Below are 22,843 nucleotides of genomic sequence, written 5' to 3' on the forward strand. Positions count from 1 at the left end.
GCCAGACGAGTAACCTCTACTATGGATGCACGCCCAGGGAATGAAAGTTGAGCAGCTATCTGCTGAGTGGTGGTAACGCCGATTAGCTACTTTGAGATCCGTCTGCCTATGGCCTCCCTCTCCTGTATGATAACTTGCTAGTCAGCTTTGCAGTGTTAACCCACACACATGCTCTCATGCTCCAAAACATATATCAACCTTTCCCCTTTTCATCCATCCATTTTCTATTCTTTGACGGTTATGTTAAGTACAACGGACTTTAATAGAAGTTGGCAGTGTCTCTGCTGCGCGCTCTGCTCGCCGTGTTATCCAAGCCCTCCCTCTCTCCCTGGGCCGTAGCCGCTTACACTATGGATACATAGTAATGGAAAAGGAGCAGCGGGTCTTGTTCTGTCCATTCATTGACCACAGTTGGCCCTCTTATTTCCCTGTTGCCGCCGAGACACTAACTTGGGTAGCGCTGGAGTTCAAAGGGGCGCATGGACGGTCTCCATCCTTTACAACCGTTCAACAGTGGAACCGCTAAGAAATAATATGTATCCAGCAGGACTTGGCAACAAGGATGGTCTCAGGGATACGATCGACTGCACCAACGAAGAAAGCGTTGATTGTCCAATCCCAGAACAAAACCCCTCACTGAACAGCACACTGCGGTTAATCATCTTCGCTACTGCGGTTAATCATCTTTGCTACGGCGCATAAATCCTAACCGTAGGCGCGTTCGTTTATTTGTGCCTTGGCTAGTGGCCTATGTTTTCTTGTAGTCCATTTTCAAGACAATAACCGCCGATTCCTGAGTCACCTTTTTTCCAACCAACCAAACAAACCAGCCACCACGCTCCCAAGTCCTTCCAACTTCCAATTTTCAACTACAAACCCGACAAAAACATAGACCAAAACCACATCGAAGATCCAATCCCAATTATGGTGTCTTTAACCGAATTTCCAGCCGAGCTTCTCGGCCAGATATTCCGTGGATTGCCACAGGCGGATCTCGCTTCGCTCTGCAAAGTCCAATCCACCCTGCGCGAAGCAGCAGTACCACTGCTCTACGAGAACGTTCACTTTCTTTGGAATGATTTGGATGTTCCACCTATCATCCAATTCCTCCGAAGCATTCTCATCCACCGGGACTTGGCACTGCACGTCCGCCATCTCGAGCTACTGGGCACAAGTTTTCACAGGTCGTCGCCCTACGCAACGCCCAAAATTCCCGTGGACACGAATCTGATCGGTCCGCTGATCAGCGCAATTGAGAATTTATCCTTGCCGTATGAATCATCTTGGGTCGAACAGCTCCGTGCTGGGACGATGGACGCATTCACAGCGCTTCTCCTCACACGGATTCCAAAACTGAGAAGTCTGCGCATAGAGGGAAACTTCTCCCAAGAAGCGCGGTTGTCCGGTAACGTGCTTCGATCAGCTCTCTGCGACCACAGTGGCACCAACCTTCCTGGTTTCGAGGATCTTCATACCGTAGTCTCCAAAAGCGTGTGGAGTCGAACTCGAATAATTATGATGCCGAATACCGAGGACCTTCTACCGTTGTTCTACCTTCCAACTTTACGAAAGCTCGAGGCACTCATTGACACGCCACAATCCGGACAAATCAAGTGGCCAATCAGTCCACCCAGACTATCGAACCTCACATCATTGAATCTGCGGGTTCTGCGAGAAACGTCAATCGAGCAGGTGTTGCGTGCGACGCCCTGCCTCAAGTCTCTTACATGGCACTGGGTCTACCTCGCTGAAGAACGCGAACTACCTTGGGGTCCAATCATCAATCTCGAGATGGTTGCATCTGCTTTGAGCTGTGTGCGAGACACGCTTGAAAACTTGAAAATTAGCGCCAGCGTGTGTTTGGGTGTCCACAACATTGATTATGACTCCATGGAAGTGCGCGGTGATCTGCGTTCCCTATCCGCCTTCCAGCTGAAGACCCTCCAAATGCCATGGCCCTTCTTTGTGGGGTTATCAATAGACCGTGGTTTGCAGTTTGGACAAGTGGTTCCGACATCGGTAGAACACCTGATCGTCTCAGAAGATTTCCCAATGATTGAATGGGAAGACGAGGAGATGATCGAGCAATTGCTTGAATATGTAGGAGGTCTACAACCGTCTGGAGATCAGTTACGGAGTCTGCATTTGGTGTCACACTATGACTCCTTCCCCTGGATCAATAGCGATAAGTCGGCTAAGAGGAGAGAGGACATAACGGAAGTTTGTACAAAGCATGGAGTTGAGTTTAGGATAGTTCAAGATTGAAACTTCTTCCAAAGGAAGTTAGAAACGAGGAAAAGATAATGGAAATAGAGGAGTGATATTTGAAATATTATCACGAAGCAGGCCTTCTTGAGGGGCATTTCATGGAGTTGAAAGTGGCTTGTTCTTTTTATTACTACTATAATAGAGGTCGTTCTTAAATTCTACTTTGTGTGTGGGCTCACGGATCGAAGTGGGTATTGCGAACCGTCGTCGTTCTGGAAGGCGGTGTCGTGCCGCAGTATAAGTGCCCAGCCCACCGTATGGCTCTGTGACAAAGATATATATAAACAGTAGAAGGAAAGAAAGTAGAAGAATAAACAAATTCAAGAAAAGAAAAATAAGAAGAAGAAAAGCAAAGAAACGTCAGGTACTAATAATAATCCGGCAACTTTGATTTAAATTCATTCCTTAAAATATGGTTCTATGACTTCTATTGTAAACAAACACTCTTAGGTAAACAGAAATTGATTACTGGTCTTCACCTTATTCTCCCTGACACAAACTGATCTTCTTTGGGTATCCATCAGCTAGCCCACCAGCCAGAGTTGACAAGTCATACATCCACTCTTCGTCTCTTTCATTCTCGTCTATGGCCAAGGTAAAGGCTCTGAGGCCTACTTCTGGCCGACGAACGAACTCAGCACAACCCCAATAGCCTGTTGTCTTTTGAATCAGTTAGTTCCGCGGTCGGAAATGTGTGCTTCCGTGCACTTACATCAGATTTTGTCCTTGGTGTGTTGCAGGGATCAATTGCAAAAATACCCCGACCCGTGTTATCGCCGACACCTCTCTGGACTGTCGTTACACGCGCATTCATCTTACTCAGATCTGCGTCTGGTTCGGGATGGATATTGTAGAATGCATGGGCAACTAACTGCTCGCCGCATTGCCCATTGTTCCGGTGCCGATCCTTATTTCTGTCGGCTTCGGGGACATTGTGCATGAAGGTTTGCTGGCAAAGATCGAGTTGTTGTTTCACTCTGTTCGCCCGGGGCCGAGAATCAGGGTGATCGGGATCCCCGTAAGAGAAGGATGTTTGGCCCTTTTGCGACGATGACAGGATAATTTCGTCTCCGTACGCCAATGCCGTAATGACGGTTGGCCTGATATATTTGGATATGTCGTACTTATTGGGCTCTTCCAATGCTTCCATCTCTTTGTAGGCCTCAATGGCTAGGCTGGTGAGCTGTTTATCGCTGATGTGGGTTACATCAGTTGCCTGCTTGAATTTAAGACGAGAGGAGAAAACGAAAGAGCGTTTCGCCCCTGCCTTGTCCTTTCCTGTCCCTGCGCCGTTATTGTCTGACGGCCATGAGCGAAACAGGGAGAAGTCGAGCTGTATTCCGAGTCTCCCAGGAGTGTGTTCTGTGGAGACATCCCAGGCGCATAGGAGGTGAGCGAGAGAAAGAATAAGGCAAAGGACCCAGAGTGGACGGGACTTATAAGCAGGGTGGCTCATGATGAACCCGTTTTGCTGCCGTTTTGATTTCGTCGTGGTCGTTCCCCGTCGCGGGTGTATTCCTTTATTGCTTGGAGATATCCAGAAGGAGGGAAGATACCCCGTTTATCAGGAGTCTTCAACCCGTTAAGACAGGAGTGACTCCTTGAATAACAGAATTAGAATGTATTAAAAAGAAACAATCGTACGAAAAACACAGGTATCTAATATAGAGAATGTATAGAGGATAGATATAAGTTTGTTGAAGCTCCATATTAGCATATGCCCTTCCGTTCCAGTTTCCCCTTCTCATAAGCCAGCCGCATGACCAACTCAGTCTTACTAACGAAAGCGTACCACCGAGATCGGAAAATGGCCGGCGGGCTTCTCAGAAACTAAAATTACTCGGTAGGCATTACGCAGGTGACTCTAACCGCAGGTGACGAGCTGGGCCGGGTGATTTCCAAGGAAGCTCCCCAGTCGTAAGTCTCCAACGAGCACAGGGGTATTGTGACATGTTGGCGAAATTACACGTAAATATCCTTGGCCGTACGGAGCTGGCTAGATATCCCGCACCTGAATTCTGCATGGCACCAACAGTTAAAAGCTCATAGCACTTGAAGATCCTGGGCCTTATGGGGCTGGCTGGACCCTGAAGTCTACAGGCACCAACAGCCAAGAGCTCGTAGCACCTGAAGATCCTGGGGCTTATGGAGGCTGTCTGGATCCCGAAGTCTGCAGAGAACCAACAGCCAAGACAAGTGCTGGAATATTGCTTAGCTCCTTCCTCAGTTGGAAATGATCGACCGAAAAGAGACCGATAGCCTACCAGAAATGTGGAAATGATCCTGGTTCTGCGGACTCTGCTCTGCCTAGGGTCGGTCTATGGCAACCAACAGCAACATACCCAACACGAGCACAAGAGATTTTTGCAAGTTGCCGCTGGAAATTGATCACATCACACTTGAAGCTAAGAGAAAAACGTACGATGGGCATGAAGCCCTGTCGATAACCCCTGCTGCATGTAAGCCTGCATTAGCCCTAGCCGCCGGATCGTTTTGTTGGAGGATTTGCGGGCCGCTGTCACCTTAATCCCGCCTTCTCGTGTTGGTATGGAAATTGCAGCGTCTTCGGCACATTCAAAGCCTCTAGCCAAGGCGAGATAGCCGCCCTGCCAAGACACATGTTAAGACTGCCAGGACGTATTTCGCCGAAGTGCTGGATCTTCCCATGTATCTTTAGCTTGCTGTGCCGCAGCTAGTTATTGCATGTCTTGACAACCCACTCTACCGGCGGCTCGAAAACGCCTCGAAGTCTGGCGCAGTGAGAAATGTGACCATGAACCAACAGACGGATCTACATGAAGACTCGGAACGGGCTCAATTTGTCTATAGCGTCCCTAAGTTACCCACACCATATGATGATTTTGATTTACCGCCGGAGTAGCTGTGTTGGCCTGTTTTCTGACATAGACCTTGTGTAAGTAGCAGGCAGTGAACATTGTATTTTTCTATATATTGTTTTCATTCGATCCTATTATAGTAATAGTTAGTGTCTGCGTCTTTCGAGGTTTCGAACCCATTTGACATCTGTCGTTACTGTTTCATCTACCTTCTTTGCATGATTTTGCTATAGTGGGCGACCTGACTCTTTGCCTTTTATTTATCCAGCCGCCATGCTGCTTTCGTGGTGGCAATGTGCCACGATCGCTGTGGCCATTGGTCCAGTATCTGGTTTGGCTGTCTCATATCGCTCGAGCAACGCTTCGATGCCTATCTTGTCATCAAGGCAAAGTCTTGAGGATTTTGACCCTGATGATCTATCATACATCCAAAAACTTGCCGCAATTGGTGACTCGTATTCGGCGGGCATCGGCGCGGGCAACAGACTTGGTAGTGTCGTCAACGCACTTGACCCTCAAAGTGGTAAGTATCGACTCTTCAGTATCCTTTGTTCTAAGTCACACACTATGAACACTCATACAAAATACAGATTGGGTCTGCAGTCGATATGATCAATCTTACCCATCGTTCGTCGACGGGGATGCGAGACTTGGCAACCGCGCGACACGCAACTTTCAGTTTAAGTCCTGTTCTGGCGCAACATCGAGCGAGGTTATCGAGCATCAAATTCCTAATCTGGATGGCAATCAAGATGTAATTCTTCTTTCTGCCGGTAAGTTTGAAATCGAGAAACGTTTTCCTTCTGGCTCGCGGGTGGCACATCACAACTCGTTCCGTACATGTCGATCACGTCTTGTCGGTTGCGACTTTGATTCACCCCGGAAGTTTTGTGCCATGAGTGTCCGATAATCATGTTGATAAAAACTGCTCATTAATGATCTCTGACAATATCTCATTTATTAGGTGGCAACGATGTACAGTTGTTGGAGATCCTGAACCAGTGCATCTTCCAATGGGGTGTCCTTTCTGAGAGCCAGGTCTTGATCGCGAAGGCTGCTGCCCTTGAGAAGCAATTAGACTGGGCCATTGATTACGACTGGGACAAACTTGCATTGGGTTGCGAAGGTCAACTAGCCGAGAGTGGCCGGCTCATCGATAGCGCCACCTTTGCCGGAAATCTCGATAAAGTCATTGCGGCTGCGCAAAGCAAGTTGTCTCTAAAGTAAGCCCCTAATGTGACATGCTGTATCTCAAACAACTCGAATGTCACAATCGGCTAATATTAGATTTTCAGCGGTATGATTTATGACAGGGTAGGTCAATGTTCTCAATATTCACCTGAGACAATGATTTTGACAACTCGCCTTTCCAGATATGCGAAGTTCTTTGCAACCGATATGTCTTCCGAGTGTGACGGCGTTACATGGTCGACATGGCTCAACGTTAGTTCTTCTTCTCCACCCGAATGCTCAGATGAACGATTTGATAACAGCTAACCTTCATATCGGCAACAGGAGCTGTACAACAAATTCAAGCTGGAGAAGGCATACCTCACACAAGGCAGGCGTCAGAAGATGAATGAACTAGTCGACAAAGTCAACAAGAAATTGGTTGGTATAACTGAGTTTACGTGAGAATTCCTTGCTAACAGTTCGTTGTCTAGGCCGAAGCGGTGGAGCGCGCGGGTAACAGTGTTAAATTCATCGAGTATGACAAGTACGTCGGATACTACGGTGGCCGCTACTGCGAAGCGGGAGTCGACGAGTCAACCTCTGGAGCCAAGACCAGGTAAGGCCCCAGATCAAGGACTTTTTTCAACAGTGCTAATGAGTGTGTTTAGAACTGGTCTCATGTTCTACGAGCTTAACACCTGGGACCCCCTCGGCTCAAGCCCTTGGAAGCGAAGCAACGATGATGCTTTGGAGGGAACGTTTGACGGAGAACAAGACATCATGGCACAGGTCACACTCCTTCTTGAACCCGATGCTGAACTGGCTCACAAGGACCGAATCGAGGGCGACGCCTCGGCCGCGTCTATTCCAGCGTCTGCTGATAACGACAGTTTTACTACAGCCGCTTTTGAGATTCAGGTGCCTAGCTTTCTTCCTGATGGGTAAGTACCTATCTCAGGGCCTTGTATAACCCTCAAGCTGCCCCTCTCACTTATGATGAACGTTTGCTAATTCTGGTTGCAACTAAAGATACGGCCGCGTCTTCCACCCTCAAATTCTTCTGCACGCCATTATTGCTGAGAGAATCATATTTGAGATGATCAATGATAATATTAAGAGAAAGGGAAGCCTCCCTCTCGTACCAGAAGTTGCGTCATTCGGTACCTGCGAACTCGAACCATCTTCTCCGACAACTCTGCGCTACAAGGGAACCAAGCCCGGCAAAGAGGTGAAACCTGGCACAGCGCTGCGTATCCTTGGCGTTGGAGACTCCATCACTGTGGGATTCCTAAGCGATCGCAATGGCGGCGATGGCAACGGTTACAGACTCCAACTTCGCGACGATCTTTCCAGTAAGTCATGGAACCCCTATCAGAATTTTTCTCTCTCGCGATTGGGTCATAATAACAATCTCTGTTTAAAGAGGATAAAGTTGTTTTCGCGGGGAGTGAGACCATGTCAGGCACAATGGATGGCAACCGTTTTGTGAGTTTTCCACTACGATGAACCTTGTTATCTTGATCATCTCCGGACGCTGACCAGATATCTGTTCTCGCAGGGTGCATGGTCCGGCCAGACTATTCAGTACATATCTGATCACATCGGCCCGTCCCTAAAGCAACGGCCGAACATCGTCCTAGTTCATGCAGGCACCAACGATATGAACCCTAGTCTTGACATCGCTAAGCAAGGCAACGACCCCAAGGGCGCGGCCGATCGTCTAGGAAAGCTTCTCGACAAGATCATTGATGCCTGCCCGGACGCAACAGTTCTTGTGGGTATGATCATCAACACATGTGACGAGAAGCAGTCTCCTGCAACCAAGGAATATCAGCAGTTGATTCCAGGGGTCGTCAAGAGCCGCAAAGACAGCGGAAAACACATCCTCGCTGCGGACTTTACCACCTTTGAGACGAGTCACCTCCAAGACTGCATACACCCAACTAATGACGGATACAAGCTGTTTGGTAGCTACTGGTACGACTTCATTACCCAGATCCCGAAGAATTGGATTGAGAAGCCAGTTGGCGATGACCCTAATGACGATGGCAATAACGGCGGCCTCGATAAGAACATTCCCGCTCCAGACTGGGGTGCTGATCCAGTCACGCCTACTACTCCCGACACGGTTCGTGGCGCGTATTTGAACGCGCGCCCGGTCGAGACGTACACTTGCATTGCGAAGCCCTTCTGGGGGGCTGGTGGTCAGATTGCACTTGGAAACGTCGGCCGCAACGGAGACTGGAAGTACAAGAAGAACTGGGTGGAGGCCGGAAAGGTCGCTGATGGGCTCAAGCGAGACCCCCGATACGTCAGGTTAGTAGTCGGGACGAGCGGTGGCAACAAGGACGAAGGCTAACATTTACCTGTCTCAGACTTCACGATATGAATGGCGACGGAAAGGCCGGTAAGACATCCCACGCCCTTGACCTCTCTAGCCTTGTTGCATTGTGTCCACGAGATGAGAGACTGATTCATGCTCTGAGGTTGCAGACTATGTTTGGATTCATCCTGACACCGGCGAAATCCGATGCTGGATTAATAACCTCCCAGAGCCATGGAGCAAGGCAGGTACCAACGACGACATCATCGGCAGTGGTGCCGGCCCTGCAGATTCGGTCTTCATAGCTGTAAGTCCAGTCACTATGTCTTGAGGTAGTACAGAAACTGACAGAGATGCAGGACATGAATGGTGACGGCGTGAGTTTGAGGCCCAACCTCTTTGAGCATACCAATAACTGACTGCTGTCGTAGCTCGAGGACTATATGGTCGTTAACAAGAACAATGGTGCCGTTAAGATCTGGTGGAACTACGGACCGGACGACAGCTGGGTCAACGGATGGAAGTTCGTGGAAGGCGGCGAGATCGCGTCGGGCGTCCCTCACGCCAATTGGGAGACTCTTCGGTTCCCCGATATCAACGGTGACGGTAGAGCAGACTACGTCTATATCGGTGAGGGTGGTGCTCTCAAACATCACCTGAATACTGGATCCGTCGGTGGCCAGGATGTTTTGTTCCTCGCACAAGGCGGAATTGCAACTGGAGCCGTCGACGACATATCGAGACTTGTGTTTGCGGATGTAAGTTTGGCTTCTTTGCAGTTAACTAGATGGAATGCTAAAGAAAACCAACGCACAGATCAACGGGGACGGCCGTGACGGTAAGCTTCCACAACTTCCATGACGTTGCACCGGCTGACTGTTCCCAGACTATCTCATTTGGGATAACGACGCTGGTCTGACTGGCTTTTTGAATCAGCCAACTCAAAAGGAAGGCGTTCCATTGTACATTGGTCAAGGGCCAGCGAAGACGCTTGCCGACGGCATCTCTCAAAAGCCCGAGTCCATTCGGCTTGCAGACTTGGATGGGTGAGATTGTCCACACCACCGTCAGCGTCCAAGAATCTACGAATGCTGACAGTTGTGTCAAAATAGTGACGGAAAGGATGATTATGCCTACATCGACGACGACGGTGCCATCTGGCTGTGGTACAACCGAGGAAGCGGTGACACCAGCATGCTGATAGATGGCCTTCGCTTTGCGGATATCGACGGCGACGGCGTGAGTTCTTTTTCTCTCTAAGAGAAGCATCTTCAGACTGACGTGTCCATTACAGACCGACGACTACGTTTGGCTTGACCCTGCGACAGGTGCTCCGACCGTGTAGTAAGTATCCATCACATGAATCCCCTGTCTCACAAGATGCTTACCTCTGCACAGCACCAACTACGGCTACAACGCGAACGACAAAGCCTTCGGGTACCGGTGGATTCCATTGAACGACGGCAAACCAATTGCTTCTGGAGCCGCCCCGGCATCTCAAGTAACATTTGGTCGCATCACTGGGTACGGTACCTCTTCGTCCCCATGTCTCAGAAATATCTCTAATCAGAGCAAAACCTTGCAGCAATGACAAAGCCGACTACATTGTCGTGGACCCCAAATCCGGCAAACTCACTGTATGGCAAAATATGGGCCCGGGCAAGAACAGCCCCGACAATTGGGGATGGAATGAGATTGATGTCGATGCTTCTGGATTGGGTCCTGGCAAGAATGTCAGGATTGCCGACATTGACGGCGATGGCGTGAGTACATCCTCGACAAGCAGCCCTTGACTTGCCTCGTTAAGAGAGCAATCTAAACATCAAATACTGATATATCCGCAGTGGGACGACTATATAATGCTGAACAAGAAGGGCGGCACAACCATATACCGAAACATGTACTTGAACTCTGAGGAGGAACACGTATGGAAACCACTCCCTGAGGCGGACGCCGAAGGCATTAGCCAACGACCGGATGAGATTTCGTTCCATGACATCAACGGGCAAGATTTCCCTTCCCATCCGCCTTCGATTATGAGTTCTAACAATTCTATAGCGACGGAAAAGCCGACTATGTCTGGACGAGACCCCACGATGGTGCCGTCTTCGCCTGGTACAACAACTACCCGAATCAGCCCGCCTGGCCTCCACAGGGCCAGATAGCCGAGGGTTGGACTTCGGGACACTTTGTCAAGTGGGCTTCGATGTACCTTAAGCGGTTCGAGAAGCTGGCAAAACCTTCGACGAGTTACCTTGCGGTCAGGCCATCAGATGGAGCCCTAGCTGTTTGGTTCAACGGTTGCAAATTCGGAGACTACGGCCCCCCTACTAAGTTGGCGCCTCACTCTAAGGCCAAGTCATTGTCTATTCAATCTTTCTCGAACGTCACAGTTTCATCAGGTCCTTCTAACTCTTCTTACCTACTCACAAATAGCTCGCAGCCACTCAAGAATGCCTCTAAGCCTATTGTTAAGGCTCGATTGCAACATCTCACATAAGAGATCTCGTTATAGAGAATATTTTTGTATATATTTTTCTGCATCATCCAACTCTTTCCAGTATAATTCAACCATTTTTGACCATTCATCCCTGAAGGCCTATAACGTCATTATTAGTATCGAACCGGTGTAAAACGAAACGACACTCCAGCTCATCTAATGAATTTGGAGGATGTAATCAAGAACTTCCGGAGCCGAAGCTTAAGAGTTTATAGCAGGGTTACCAATATATCATAGTCAGCGACCTTGTCAGCCGAGGGGCTTATCCATCAGCCATCCCATCCTCGAGTATTTGTGAAACTCACGCCACCTTGACCAGCCGCTCGACACGTCATTTCTCTATGTTACCTAGATGCAGCAAGATCGCCCACCGCCTCAAGGTGGCATCAGAAGCACGAGCAGGGCGAGTTCGCCCGGGACCTCAGCTTACAGACTAGGGCATATTGGCGTCTGTTACCAGTAGCACCATGATGAGTAGCAGGAGGAGTCCTGAAGAGGTGCGTCGAGTTGTGTTTAGAAGCCGCAGCCCAACGCATTGCGCGGGAGGCGAGCCTTGACGGCAAAAGGCCACTGGAAGGATATGTGGAGTGAGAATTCATATGCAAAGCGACCGTGACCTTAAGGCAGTGTCACTGTGCATTATGTCTCCTTCGCCAAGTGTACATACCCACACTGCATCATGAGGGGCAGTATGAAACTGTGGTTATCGCTCGGGGTGAGGATGAACCAGCCATTTTTGTAAGGGAATAAGTGGGGTTTCCCTTAATAAGTGTATGTGTGGTGCAATGCTGGCACGAAGTGCCAACATTGGTTGATCTTTTGGGCATTTGCCTGAATGGTCTATGGACGGGCTTAGTACACCACCTAAGTTCCCTGACAATTTTATTGTTGAAGGACTCGATCGTAGGATTTAACTGAGCTGGATAGGTGGTATCAACGACGTCACAAAAGTGTTTATCTGCATAGTTAGTAATAAATATGATAGAATTCACGTGTCTGACATACATTTGTCCAAGAAGTGTAGGTATCGTGTGGTTCTCAACAAGTAGTGGGGTATGTCTTCTAAAGAGCAGCAGCTGACTTTAAAGACCAAGAATTGTCGGTAATAAATGAGCCGTTGATGGAGGAGAAGAATTCCAACTTTCATCATTGACGAAGGCCTGTCGTCGACATGCAACACCTTTCTGATAAATGAGCCAACCGGTCTTGACCATGCTGTAGACCAACACATAAACCACGTCACCTTGCAGATGAGCTGATTTGTGCATATGCACCAGCAACAAAGCTGCATGGCGAAGGCTTTCCTCTGGATGTTCCGATTCCCATGGCTCTGATTCAGCGACGGGCCGAAAGGTTTTTATAGGCTAATTTAGTGTAACTCTGTTGCTCAGCCATGGACTCAAACTCGCTGCATGACTTGCTACATTTACTATGCAAGACAGTCCCACACCGGTGAGTGAATGGGCTCGGATGCAGAGAAAAGTGATTAAGCGCCGGTACCTGAACATAGCCCATCGCCGCCGTCGCCATCCATTCTCATCATCACTGTCGTGCTCGCAGTTCCGCCCTCCCTGTGATACTCAGAGCCTTCTGGCTCATCCCATCTGTTGGCAATGGAAAAAACACCCCATTGGCGGACCTTTTCTTCTCGCATTTAATTCCGTGCGGCCCAGAAGTCCGATGAACACGATCTTCAAACAAGTTTTACCGAACAAGGCGAGAAACGGCGAGATATCGCCATCGGGCTGTGCAAAAGCAGCACTCCTCCCATTCCCTCCTGCGGTCGCACCTTGCAGTGCGGCTGCCTGAGGGGCTTGATTGGTCCAGTCGCTTTCCCAAGGCTGCAACTTCAGAAGAATCTGTCCTCCAGGACGCACAGCTTGGCAAGCCGTCTCACGGAACCCCAAGAAGTTCTGCTTGCTTTGATTTACTTGTACCAAAGACGACAATTACATCCTTGTACTCCGTAGTTGCTAGGCATACCTGTCGGACGGCTTAAATTGCTCTCCGGACCCGCTAAAATGCATGGCTTATCTCCTGTCAGTGACGAGCCCCGCGAGACTCTGTTAGCCATCCCATGGGAGAAAGATCGGCGCTCCTATACTGCCTACTCATATAGCTCAAGGTCTGTTTGCATCGTGGGCCTGGGTGGAGAGCCTTCCCCGGACAGCAAGACTGAGACGAGACTTGAAGTTTCATTATCAGGGATGGACGCCGCAAGAGCGAGGTGTACCACTAACATGGCAAGAGACCTACGGTTTGCTGTTGTGCCCGGACGTCAATATCCCACAGGTGAGGATGAAAAGTCGAAGATTTCTGAATGGTCCCGGCCGCCGATGTTCCGGAATCATGTGTATATGATTGGAGGTCAGCAAAAGATACGGATTCAGACTGTGAAGAAGCTTTTGTTGGACATCATTGCCTCCGTTTGACCTGGCCTGGCTGGCAGGTCTGTGGAAAGCAGCTGTGACGAACAGAATGAGGCGCGGGAGGCATAAAAGTAGACCCACAATTGCCATGCTGCAATTGTGGCTCATATCACGTCGTGACAGCAGCAGACCCAAGGATCGATGACTACTGACTCAAACTCCGCATCACGCGGTAATCCCATCCGCCATCACCTCCGCCTTATAAGTCATTGGTTTCTAGTGACTTTTCAGCTATACCAATGCTAAATAAATAAAAATAAAAGAAGAAGAAAAAAAATCAACATCGAGAATCGGTCAGTGCTTATCGTTGAGCATCTCTATCTTATGGTCTCGGAGCGGACAAAACCTCCGAGGACCTTCGACGGGCAGAGTTTCTTAGTCGTTATTTTAAGACATATTAAAAAATCTAAACCTATAAGAGAGATCATTGATGCCGCCTTATCCGTACTTACTATGTAGGGCTGCCAAAACGTGCGGCCTGAAATGCCAAGCGAGCACAACGTTCGTATCCACAAGGCTCATACTACTATATCTGTGACCTGTGGCTAGTCATGCTCTGACAGCCTCTGTCTTCCCACAAGCATATCTGACGCTTGAAGGATACCTTGTCAGCTTCTCATCTTACGACCCACTGCTTTGTTGGCATATGCCCACTTCTCTCTCAACAGCTCTTGTATCTTCCACTTCACCATGATATTGATCATCATCCCCCGCCCACCCTGCGTCGCGTGTGCTGATCCATGACTTATTTAATCAATCGAGTATCTGGCTTCCTGACTTCCGGTGTTATCCAGCCATCAAAGGCCAATCACACCTGGCGTTGAGAGGACACAATTGACAACTACTATATTAAAGTTTCGTTGCACCCACTCTGGCTCGTGTTATGTTTCGATATTGCAGTACGGAATCCACCAGACCAGGTCTGTACCGGTACCGATTACGTATTTCCATGGACTAACCCCGGTAATATTGGTCCTAATATGGATAATCTTTTTGACGGAGGGCGGCCAGGGTGTGGATTCTTTTGATTCATTCAGCCAGCGACTATTATATATCTCATCTCGACGCTTCAATGCGCCTCTACTCCATTCAATAACCTCACACCACTCCAGTCCTTCCCCGCCTAACCACCTAAATCAGCAACACCCATAACAAATCAGCAATATGCAGCTGTTCGGCACATTCATCACGCTCTTCGTCAGCTTCCAGCTGGCATCGGCATCTGTTGCAGAGGCCGCGGCCGGAAGCGTCCCAGGCACCTTGGGATTCAGGCAACGATGCCTGCCTCAGAACCCAGTCCCATGCAGAGCAAAGGCAGATTGCACGTCACGCGGGTTCGCTGACTGTGGCGCTGCCGGCACTTGCTTTTTCAACTGCTGAGCTTCCAGGTGAGTCGACCATATCCTGCGCTGGTGTTTCTAGCAACCCGTTTGTTTGCTTGGTCATTGACACTAGATACGCAGGCGTGAGAGGTTGCCTCTTGTGGCAAGAATCGGCGAGGGCGCAGAAGCCAATTGACGGACGGGACAGCAGAGAAGGTACACGGAACGATGATGGGCAGGTAACTGGACTGCGAATTTGTTAGGCGAGCGTCTGCAATGATTGATCGCATGGCGGCGCTTGCCCCTGCTGCAATGCTTGTTTGTATGTATTTGGATGTGTATATTGAATTGTTGCGTATCAAGGCAGCGGTAATGGGAACGATCCGGTTCCCTATACCACCAATGGCAGCTTTACTTCATATGGAAAACTGTCTCATCATGGAAGAGTGAGAATGAAGTGAGAACGACAGTGAAGGTGAGTATGAGAGTGAGAGTGAGTGTAACAGTGAATGTGAAAGTGACAGTGAGTGTAAAAGTGAGTGCGACAGTGAGAGTGAGCAACACCCCATGGCGGCCCGTGCGGAGGGGCAGCTCGCCCGCCATATCAAATCACCCCGCAACCGAATGGCCCCAAAATCAATTCTCGACCCCGAAAAGCAAAAGTAAACAAACGACAGCCTCCTCCTCCTCCTCCTCCTCCTCCTCCGACATCGCCACGCCGCGCAATCGCCTCCGTCGAACCCTCGAATCCGCCCATTGTCTCCGTCGAGCCGAAGATCAATTTCCTGTTCTCCCTCCCGTCCACGCATACGTTCCGTCGCGATGGCTTCCGAGCCCAAGCCCGCCAGAGCCTCCAAGGCCGTCAAGCCCGCCAAGCCCGTCAAGGCTGACAAGGCCGACAAGACCGACAAGGCCGACAAGTCCAAGGTGCACAAGCTCGCCCTGAAGGGCAGCGCAAAGCTTGTCGCCGAGTTCGTCAGTCTTTCCTCCCCTCTCCCTCCTCGGCGAATCGCAGCGCAAAAGAGCTAACATGGGCTCGGCTTCCAGTTCCAATACTCCATCCACACAATCCTGTAGGAAGACTCCTCCCTCTCTCCCGAGTCCTCGCCAGCATGCGCTCCGATCTAACCTTCTTTCCCCTCCAGCTTCCAACGAGGCGTCTATCCGGCAGAAGACTTCTCAGCGTAGGTCACTTCCCTCTCCTCGTGCCCGCCTTGGAAGAGTCATCCGCTAACAGAGTCTCCCCGCTCGACAGGGTCAAGAAGTACGGCCTCAACATGCTAGGTTCGCCGACAGCCCCTCCAGCCTATTTCTATCCTACCCCGCCGAATCGAAAGCTAACGCGACACCCCCCGCAGTCTCCTCGGACGACCAGGTCAGGGCGTACATCAAGAAGATCATGGGCCAGCTTGATCGCTGGATGCTCCGCGGCAAGATCTCCAAGCTCGTCATCGTCATCACGGACAAGGACACGGGCGAGCACGTCGAGCGCTGGCAGTTCGACGTCGAGATCTTTGGCAAGTCTTCCAAGTCGTCCAAGACATCCAAGACGTCGTCGTCGTCGTCGTCGTCGTCGTCGTCATCGAGACCGGCCGACCAGGAAAACGACGCGGCCGCGGCCGACGCTGATGCCGCCGCCCCCGAAAAGACGGAGCAGGAGATCCAGGCCGAGATCGCCGCCATCTTCCGCCAGATCACCGCCTCCGTCACCTTCCTGCCCCAGCTCGGCGGCGACTGCACCTTCAACGTGCTCGTGTACGCCGACGCCGACTCGGAGGTGCCCGTCGAGTGGGGCGACAGCGACGCAAAGGAGATTGTCAACGGCGAGCGCGTCCAGCTGCGCGGCTTCAGCACCAGCAACCACCGCGTCGACACCCTCGTCAGCTACCGCTTGGCTGATTGAGTACAAGATACGTGCTGGGGGGGCAGAACGTACGTGGCGAAGGGGGGGGCGGCGGCAGCAGCAAGGACAGTAGGAAATGGAAAACGAAATGTACAATGGATGCGACGGGTGCGGCATCCATTGGTCAGTAGCGGCCGGAGCCGCCGTGAAATACCGAACCGGACAAAGATGAGCGCTTTTGCGCATGTGTATGGGAAAGGGCGGCGTCTTGGGCGTTTATCCATGATGGTTTTGTATAATCTCGACTTTGTCACGGGGCACAAACAAAGAGAGCTACGGGCTCGGACTGGAGACACCCAGTCGGTTAATCGTCTCGCCTCGCAGAAAAGAAAAGCACGCTTTTTTTGTAATCTGGTGGCGGTGGCTCTATAATACCGGTAGAGCCCCGATCCCCCCCCTTGTTTCTACACCGCCGCCATGCATCCATGTGTCTCGTTCATCTACACAGTTATATCGCCGCGCCCCGTCATGCTGTAATGCCCATCCCCTTCATCTACTAACGTAAAAATCCGACCCAGCCTCTCCCACTCCCTTCCTCCTCATCAACATGATCAGCTCATGGCTGTTTTTTCTTATTTTGTTTCCCCCGTAGTCACACTACCTGCCCCCAGCCCAAACGCCGTTATTACTGCATTCCCGACTAAACCCGCTTGAAGAAGTAGACGTAGGCAAACTTTCTCATCTCCTCAATCTCGCCTGCCTCAACAACCTTTTCGTCGTTGAAGAGAACCCACTGGGGGCGACCGTCAATTTCCTTGCGGATGAAAGCCACGTAGTGTCTGCAACGAGGTCAGCATATCGAGATGTCACGTTTCATGCAGAGAGGAAGTATACATACCCAGCGTGAATGCTGGTGCCCTTGTGGCACGCAATAGACTGGAGTTGATACTTGGCCGGGGTGGCTGCGCTGCCGGCCTCGCTCTTGGGGGCAGCAGCAGACTCGGATCCGGCGGCCGGAGCGGCATCGTCGTCGTCAAAGATACCCTGGTCCTCCGGGTGGCTAAAGAGCCACTCGACGGCGCGCTCTACATCACCACTGGTCTCGCGCAGCGCCTTCTTCGCCTGCGGCACGGAGAAACCCATGGCGCCCAGCATCTCAATCTTCTCCGGGTCGGCCGAGCCGCCTCCTCCCGCTGCGGCGCCGCCGCTGCCCAGGACGAGAGGCTCGTCAATGTCAGGGTCCTCCATGTGCGCGAACAGCCACTCCATGGCCGCGTTGGCGTCCGAGTTCCCGGTGGCGTGCAAGGCTCGGTCGCAACGGTTCCGGCCGAAGCCCATGGCTTCCAGCTGACTGACAGCCTCGGCGTTGGCGACGAACGCGGGAGCGCTGCTCTCGGGCTCGTCGGGGAGGGTCTCCTCCGAAGCCTGCAGGCCCTTGGAGAGATAGTCGTCGAGGAGAAAGGGCTCATCCGGCACGATGACGGGAACATCAATCTTGACGGGCACCCAGTTGATGACGGCCATCTTCCTGGCATTAACGACTAGGTTCTCTGGGAGAGTCTTGAAGAGAGAGCGCTTTGTGTACCCGTCCTTGCTGCCGCAGGAGGAGCAGGTCAGTTCCACCACCTCCTCGGCCGTGAAGTTGTCGAGGCACTCTTTCAGGGTCACGGCCTTGTATGCGTCTCCCTGGGTCTCGGCGCCCTCGGTGACCGGCTCCTTCTCCAGAGGAACGTCGATAAAGATGTTGTCCTGCTCGTTGGTCGAGTACCGCACCTTCTTGCAGCCGAGACACTGTAAGCGCTGCTCCAGAGTGAAACGGAAAGGCGAGGTGGGGTCGCCCAGATCCCAGGGGTGCTGAGAGCGGGAGACGAGCTTGAAGATGTGCTGCAGCAGCTCGAAGGCGTCCTGCTGGCGCATGGTGGAGAATTCGGCATGGCCTCGGCCGATGAGGTGCTTCAGCATGGCCGGGGCCAGGCCCTTCTGGTGCGCGATCTCGGGGGAGTGTTCAGATGCGACAACGTCGGAGTCGGCCTTGGAGTAGCGGCCAGAGAGCAGGCCATCGGCCATCTTGCGGAGCTGCGTCTCAAGGTCGGCCGCGGGCTCCTGGACGTTGGGTAGGTCGCGGTCGGGCAAGTAGTAGCGGTTCTTGAAGGCGGGTGTGTCGAAGAGACACTGGACAATGCTGGCGAGGTAGCAGCTGTTGCCCAGGTTCTTGAGGCCGGTCAAGCCGGGGCCGAACAGGGGCTTCAGCTCCTTGCCGTCCTCCGTGGTCATGCTGAAGTCCCAGCGCAGGTTCTGCTCAATCTGCATCTCGGTCAAGCTCTTCTCTGTCTTCTGCTGGTTCGCCAGGTTGATGCCCCAGTGAGCCAGGTGCTTACCGAGGTCGTCGTCGATGCGCTCCTCGTCGCACTTGTAGCAGTAGACGTCGGCGGTTCCCTCGGGCGTAATGGACCCCAGCTTGACTGCAACGCCGTGGCCAGACTGCTGGGAGTGGGCGAGGGCGTGGGAGTTGCCGTCGACACCACCCATCTGCTTCCTTCCACAGCCCAGATTCCCGCAGTCCAAGCACAGCCACAGGTTCTCGTGCAAGTCGCAGGCGGAGCAGTGTCCGAGATCGCCAGACTGGATGGTCCGAGACTCGGCCTGCTGCATCAAGAGGATGTGCTCGCAGCTGGTCAGCTCCTGCTCCCAGGCCTTGACCTCTTCCTTGCGCGAGAAGGTGTTGGCTTTCAAAATGCCATCGACGATGGGCGCAAGCTTCTCGGTGGAGTGGTCGAGCTCCTGGTCGCAGTCGAGGCATTTGACGACGGTCTTGGTATCGTATCGGTCGGCCTCGGTTTCGACGGCGATGGCCAGCTTAGACATCTTCAGGGGGGGCTCGTCTCGTACGACGAGCTTGCGAGTACGACGGATGTTGAGGACGAGGGGGTGGTTCCAGAGGCGTCTGTGGAGCTGAGCGTGTTTGCGGTCGCCGGCGCAACCGCCGTTGAAGCATTGGAGGCAGACATCGAGACCGGCAGGGTCGTCCTAGCGAAGGGAGAGGGAGATTAGCGGGTGTCAGCAGCACAGAGTGACGAGAGATGGACGTACAATGGAGTCAAAGCACTGGGTGCAGTCCTCGCGGTAGACGGAGTTGGAGGGCGCCGGCGGCTGCAGCGCTGCAGGGTAGTCAGTGAGAAGCTCTGTACCGTTACGCCGGAAAGGGAGCGTCGACTAAGTCAAGCAAGGTAAGGTAGAAGTTACCTGAAGCTATGGACTCGAGGTGCGGGCACGCCATGTTAAAGTGGTTTTCGAGGACGTGTCGTTGTTGTATCGTCTCGGCGTGGTGGTGAGCTGTGGAGGTCGTCTGTTCCGTGTTCGGGGGGAGAAGAGGTGGACACCGCGTTGATTTGAGTGCGGTCAAGCTCGGTCTCGTGTTGGAGGGGGGAAGACAAGGCAGACGACCAAAGAGAGGCAAAACGGCTGTGTCTGTCCAAGCTCAAGCTGATGCAGAGTTGTTGGTGGTGGTAGTGGTGGTGGAGGAGAAGAGGAGCCGAGGTGGAAGGTCAGGGCGGGATTGAACGCTGCCCCGCGGTGCTAGTGAACTGTAAGACCTACTATAGTAGGACAGGTAGTCGTGCTATTGGTGGATGCCTGCAGTCGGTACCTCACAAGGCAGAGAGGGACATAAGGTACAGTGCAGTGGGTTGGTTACAGAGGGACCCTTTCCCTTACCATAGCTCAGCTTTGGAGGGGGACACAGCACAGTGTTTGGCGATTACGTAGTGAGGTGGGGTTGCTAAGCTCTGGGAGGAAGCCTCTATCCGTATGGGCTAGATGCATATTTATCTTTTACTTACATCTCCAAACTCCCAATCCGGCTTGTTGCATTCAAAGAGACAGTATGTATTGACGTATACAGTGTACTCAAGTACCGGTACTTAGAGTGGCTTCCCCGGACTTGGGAAGCAGCGACAACGGCGGCGTATCTAATCAGATTGCATCTCGTTTGTTGACGGCCACGATGACTAATTATCGACGGGCCGGCGAGGCTCCACTGTAGCTGCCAGATGTTCGCTTAACCAGCTGGCGGCGACTCGCGCTGGGACTGGTCAGAGCTCGCAAAAGCCGAGAAATGAGTGGGGCGGTCTTTAGCACGTGCCTGGGCTATTGCTGACTCAAGCAAGGTGTCCAATCGGACAGCGTCGGCAGACAGGGAGTGGATCTGATAACGGATGCAGTGCATCAGAGACGGACGAAATTTTGTCTTCTCCGAGACGCCGAGCTGGTGCTGCGCTGGAATGTCTCCGACCCCAACACACTCCATGACTTAATCCACGGTCATTGAACGCTCCCATTGGCCAGTCCCGCTCATCCGCTATCGCCGAGATCGCCATCTTAGGTACTACTAGTGTAGCCTGCACCGTCACAAGTCCCGCATCCCCGTTCTCCAGAAAACAAATTCCAGTTATCCGCCTCCCCCGTCCGGTGGAATCTTCGCCTCCCCTCGTACACACCCTCCTACATCTACGAACCGCTTTCTTCAACCTTCTATATCGACCACCTTTTGTCGTCATCGCCATCTCGATTCGTCGCCTATACCCCAAACCGAACTCTGCGACTTCACTCGTATCTACAAAAACCACTCGTTGTCGATACCTACCCACCAACAGCTCTTGCAAAACTCACGCATTCACGCTCACACACATTCACATACATCGAATCCCTGACCGAAATGTTCTCCAGATCGCTCCGCGTCGCCTCCCGCAGGGTCCTCGAGACCTCTGTTCGCCCTTCTACCCTCCCCGCCCGCCAGCTTGCACCCGCCGTCTCCATCGGCGCCACGAGGGCCTACCACGAGAAGGTCCTTGACCAGTACGCAAGCCCCGGATATCACGTCTGAGAGAGAGAGAAAGAAAGAAAGGGTGCTAACCCGCCGTGCACAGCTACTCCCGCCCCCGTAATGTCGGTTCCATGCCCAAGGGCGACAAGGACGTCGGCCAGGGCCTCGTCGGTGCGCCTGCTTGCGGCGATGTCATGAAGTAAGACACCATTGCGACGGACATCACCTTGGACATGTCCATCACCCAGCGAGGGCATCATAGCATGCCACCTGCCACAACAACGATGAGAATAGCCGCTGACAAGTCCCCACAGGCTCAATATTCGCGTCGACCCCAAGACCAACATCATCTCCGATGTCAAGTTCAAGACTTTCGGCTGCGGATCCGCCATCGCCTCCTCCAGCTACCTCACCGAGCTCGTCCGCGGCATGACGTGAGCCACCTTTGCCCACCCATGTTCACCCGGCTTGAATCATGCTAATAATAAATGTGAAACAGCTTGGAGCAGGCCGGTCGTGTCAAGAACACTGAGATCGCCCAAGAGCTCAAGCTCCCCCCCGTCAAGGTATGTCACCCGGTTTGGGCGATCGCTGCTGCATCACACACACGTCTTTGCTAACTCATATTCTCAGCTGCACTGCAGCATGCTCGCCGAGGATGCCATCAAGGCCGCCATCTCAGACTACTACACCAAGAACCCCAACGCGAAGCCCACCAACCTGGCCGGCACTGAGGCCAAGACCGAGACCCCCGCCTCCGCATAATCGGTACCGACGTCTCTCTTTCGTTACACGTTACCGGAGTTTGGGTTGGGGGAGTGCAGAGAGGACGCTGCGGGCGGGGGTGAGAAGCCCGGGCAGAAATTGCCAGTACGAAAAAGAACACCCATCGATGTTTTTTCTTGCTTGCATCTTATCACCAATGGTTTCCAACAAAAAAACTCTGGAGTTTTGGGAAGGAATTATGGGTTTATCTCGGGGCTTGTATGGATGAAAGCTTCTCCGTCGCGACGAGGATCGCAACATGGAGGTCGACACGCTGCCGCGAAAGAAACATGCCTTTTTCCATGTGTTCTGCCAGGAGGGTCTAGTTCGGGGGGAGGGGGCAGAGTTGTACGTCAGTGTGAAAATACCATCTAGTTTTCAGTGGCCAGCTTATTATCAGCGACCCGACAGAGACGAAAATGCCAAAGAACGACATTGTCCTGCCAATGTGCTGCCGCCCAACACCGCCATATGATCATCTTGAGTGTCCTTTGTGAGTGTTGGTTGCGTCGAGTCTGCAACGAGCGGGCCGACGACGGCGTGACTGCGAGGGCTTAACTG

At 52.1% G+C, this 22,843-nt stretch overlaps 7 protein-coding genes across 7 annotated transcripts; 5 read left to right on the plus strand and 2 right to left on the minus strand.

Moving 5' to 3' along the window:
• Positions 1–752: 752 nt before the first annotated feature.
• LY79DRAFT_560906 (uncharacterized protein) lies at positions 753–2,365 on the plus strand. Its single transcript, XM_060558373.1, has one exon. It carries the CDS (start codon positions 925–927, stop codon positions 2,263–2,265), a length of 1,341 nt encoding a protein of 446 aa, XP_060411628.1. The 5' UTR covers positions 753–924; the 3' UTR covers positions 2,266–2,365.
• A 383-nt stretch (positions 2,366–2,748) lies between these two features.
• On the minus strand, positions 2,749–3,724 carry LY79DRAFT_661048 (uncharacterized protein; the record flags this gene model as incomplete). The annotated part of the gene is made up of 2 exons (XM_060562785.1): positions 2,749–2,928; positions 2,981–3,724. 2 exons carry the CDS (start codon positions 3,722–3,724, stop codon positions 2,749–2,751), a joined length of 924 nt encoding a protein of 307 aa, XP_060411629.1.
• A 1,654-nt stretch (positions 3,725–5,378) lies between these two features.
• On the plus strand, positions 5,379–7,223 carry LY79DRAFT_592061 (kinetoplastid membrane protein 11; the record flags this gene model as incomplete). Its single annotated transcript, XM_060561367.1, has 8 exons — positions 5,379–5,628; positions 5,696–5,878; positions 6,232–6,328; positions 6,479–6,548; positions 6,621–6,716; positions 6,770–6,894; positions 6,947–7,067; positions 7,110–7,223. The coding sequence occupies 8 exons, from the start codon at positions 5,379–5,381 to the stop codon at positions 7,221–7,223; spliced, it is 1,056 nt and encodes a 351-aa protein (XP_060411630.1).
• Positions 7,224–7,374: 151 nt separating this feature from the next.
• On the plus strand, positions 7,375–11,101 carry LY79DRAFT_520346 (uncharacterized protein; the record flags this gene model as incomplete). Its single annotated transcript, XM_060555229.1, has 13 exons — positions 7,375–7,630; positions 7,702–7,763; positions 7,837–8,594; positions 8,654–8,685; positions 8,772–8,908; positions 9,033–9,359; positions 9,550–9,647; positions 9,714–9,840; positions 9,896–9,945; positions 10,000–10,125; positions 10,187–10,364; positions 10,446–10,588; positions 10,660–11,101. 13 exons carry the CDS (start codon positions 7,375–7,377, stop codon positions 11,099–11,101), a joined length of 2,736 nt encoding a protein of 911 aa, XP_060411631.1.
• A 4,380-nt stretch (positions 11,102–15,481) lies between these two features.
• LY79DRAFT_560922 (DNA-binding protein) lies at positions 15,482–17,096 on the plus strand. The gene is made up of 5 exons (XM_060558374.1): positions 15,482–15,827; positions 15,900–15,925; positions 15,998–16,036; positions 16,108–16,136; positions 16,211–17,096. The coding sequence occupies exons 1-5, from the start codon at positions 15,675–15,677 to the stop codon at positions 16,753–16,755; spliced, it is 792 nt and encodes a 263-aa protein (XP_060411632.1). The 5' UTR covers positions 15,482–15,674; the 3' UTR covers positions 16,756–17,096.
• A 299-nt stretch (positions 17,097–17,395) lies between these two features.
• On the minus strand, positions 17,396–19,972 carry LY79DRAFT_520456 (ubiquitin carboxyl-terminal hydrolase; the record flags this gene model as incomplete). Its single annotated transcript, XM_060555240.1, has 4 exons — positions 17,396–17,534; positions 17,594–19,722; positions 19,786–19,853; positions 19,939–19,972. The coding sequence occupies 4 exons, from the start codon at positions 19,970–19,972 to the stop codon at positions 17,396–17,398; spliced, it is 2,370 nt and encodes a 789-aa protein (XP_060411633.1).
• A 1,005-nt stretch (positions 19,973–20,977) lies between these two features.
• LY79DRAFT_560927 (FeS cluster assembly scaffold IscU) lies at positions 20,978–22,743 on the plus strand. Its single transcript, XM_060558375.1, has 5 exons — positions 20,978–21,549; positions 21,621–21,716; positions 21,832–21,951; positions 22,017–22,083; positions 22,151–22,743. Exons 1-5 carry the CDS (start codon positions 21,410–21,412, stop codon positions 22,280–22,282), a joined length of 555 nt encoding a protein of 184 aa, XP_060411634.1. The 5' UTR covers positions 20,978–21,409; the 3' UTR covers positions 22,283–22,743.
• Positions 22,744–22,843: the final 100 nt, after the last annotated feature.

This window comes from Colletotrichum navitas (genome assembly GCF_030913465.1).
Source record: "Colletotrichum navitas strain CBS 125086 chromosome Unknown LY79scaffold_53, whole genome shotgun sequence".
In the NCBI taxonomy this organism is placed as follows: domain Eukaryota; kingdom Fungi; phylum Ascomycota; class Sordariomycetes; order Glomerellales; family Glomerellaceae; genus Colletotrichum; species Colletotrichum navitas.

What these genes read in the sequence shown, in the direction of transcription:
- LY79DRAFT_560906 (XM_060558373.1), top strand. Translation starts at nt 925, where the DNA reads ATGGTGTCTTTAACCGAATTTCCAGCCGAGCTTCTCGGCCAGATATTC.
- LY79DRAFT_560922 (XM_060558374.1), top strand. Translation starts at nt 15,675, where the DNA reads ATGGCTTCCGAGCCCAAGCCCGCCAGAGCCTCCAAGGCCGTCAAGCCC. An exon ending in TACTCCATCCACACAATCCT is followed by an intron (nt 15,926 to 15,997) that starts GTAGGAAGACTC and finishes TTTCCCCTCCAG; the next exon opens with CTTCCAACGAGGCGTCTATC. An exon ending in CCGGCAGAAGACTTCTCAGC is followed by an intron (nt 16,037 to 16,107) that starts GTAGGTCACTTC and finishes CCCGCTCGACAG; the next exon opens with GGTCAAGAAGTACGGCCTCA.
- LY79DRAFT_560927 (XM_060558375.1), top strand. Translation starts at nt 21,410, where the DNA reads ATGTTCTCCAGATCGCTCCGCGTCGCCTCCCGCAGGGTCCTCGAGACC. An exon ending in CACGAGAAGGTCCTTGACCA is followed by an intron (nt 21,550 to 21,620) that starts GTACGCAAGCCC and finishes CGCCGTGCACAG; the next exon opens with CTACTCCCGCCCCCGTAATG. An exon ending in GAGCTCGTCCGCGGCATGAC is followed by an intron (nt 21,952 to 22,016) that starts GTGAGCCACCTT and finishes AATGTGAAACAG; the next exon opens with CTTGGAGCAGGCCGGTCGTG.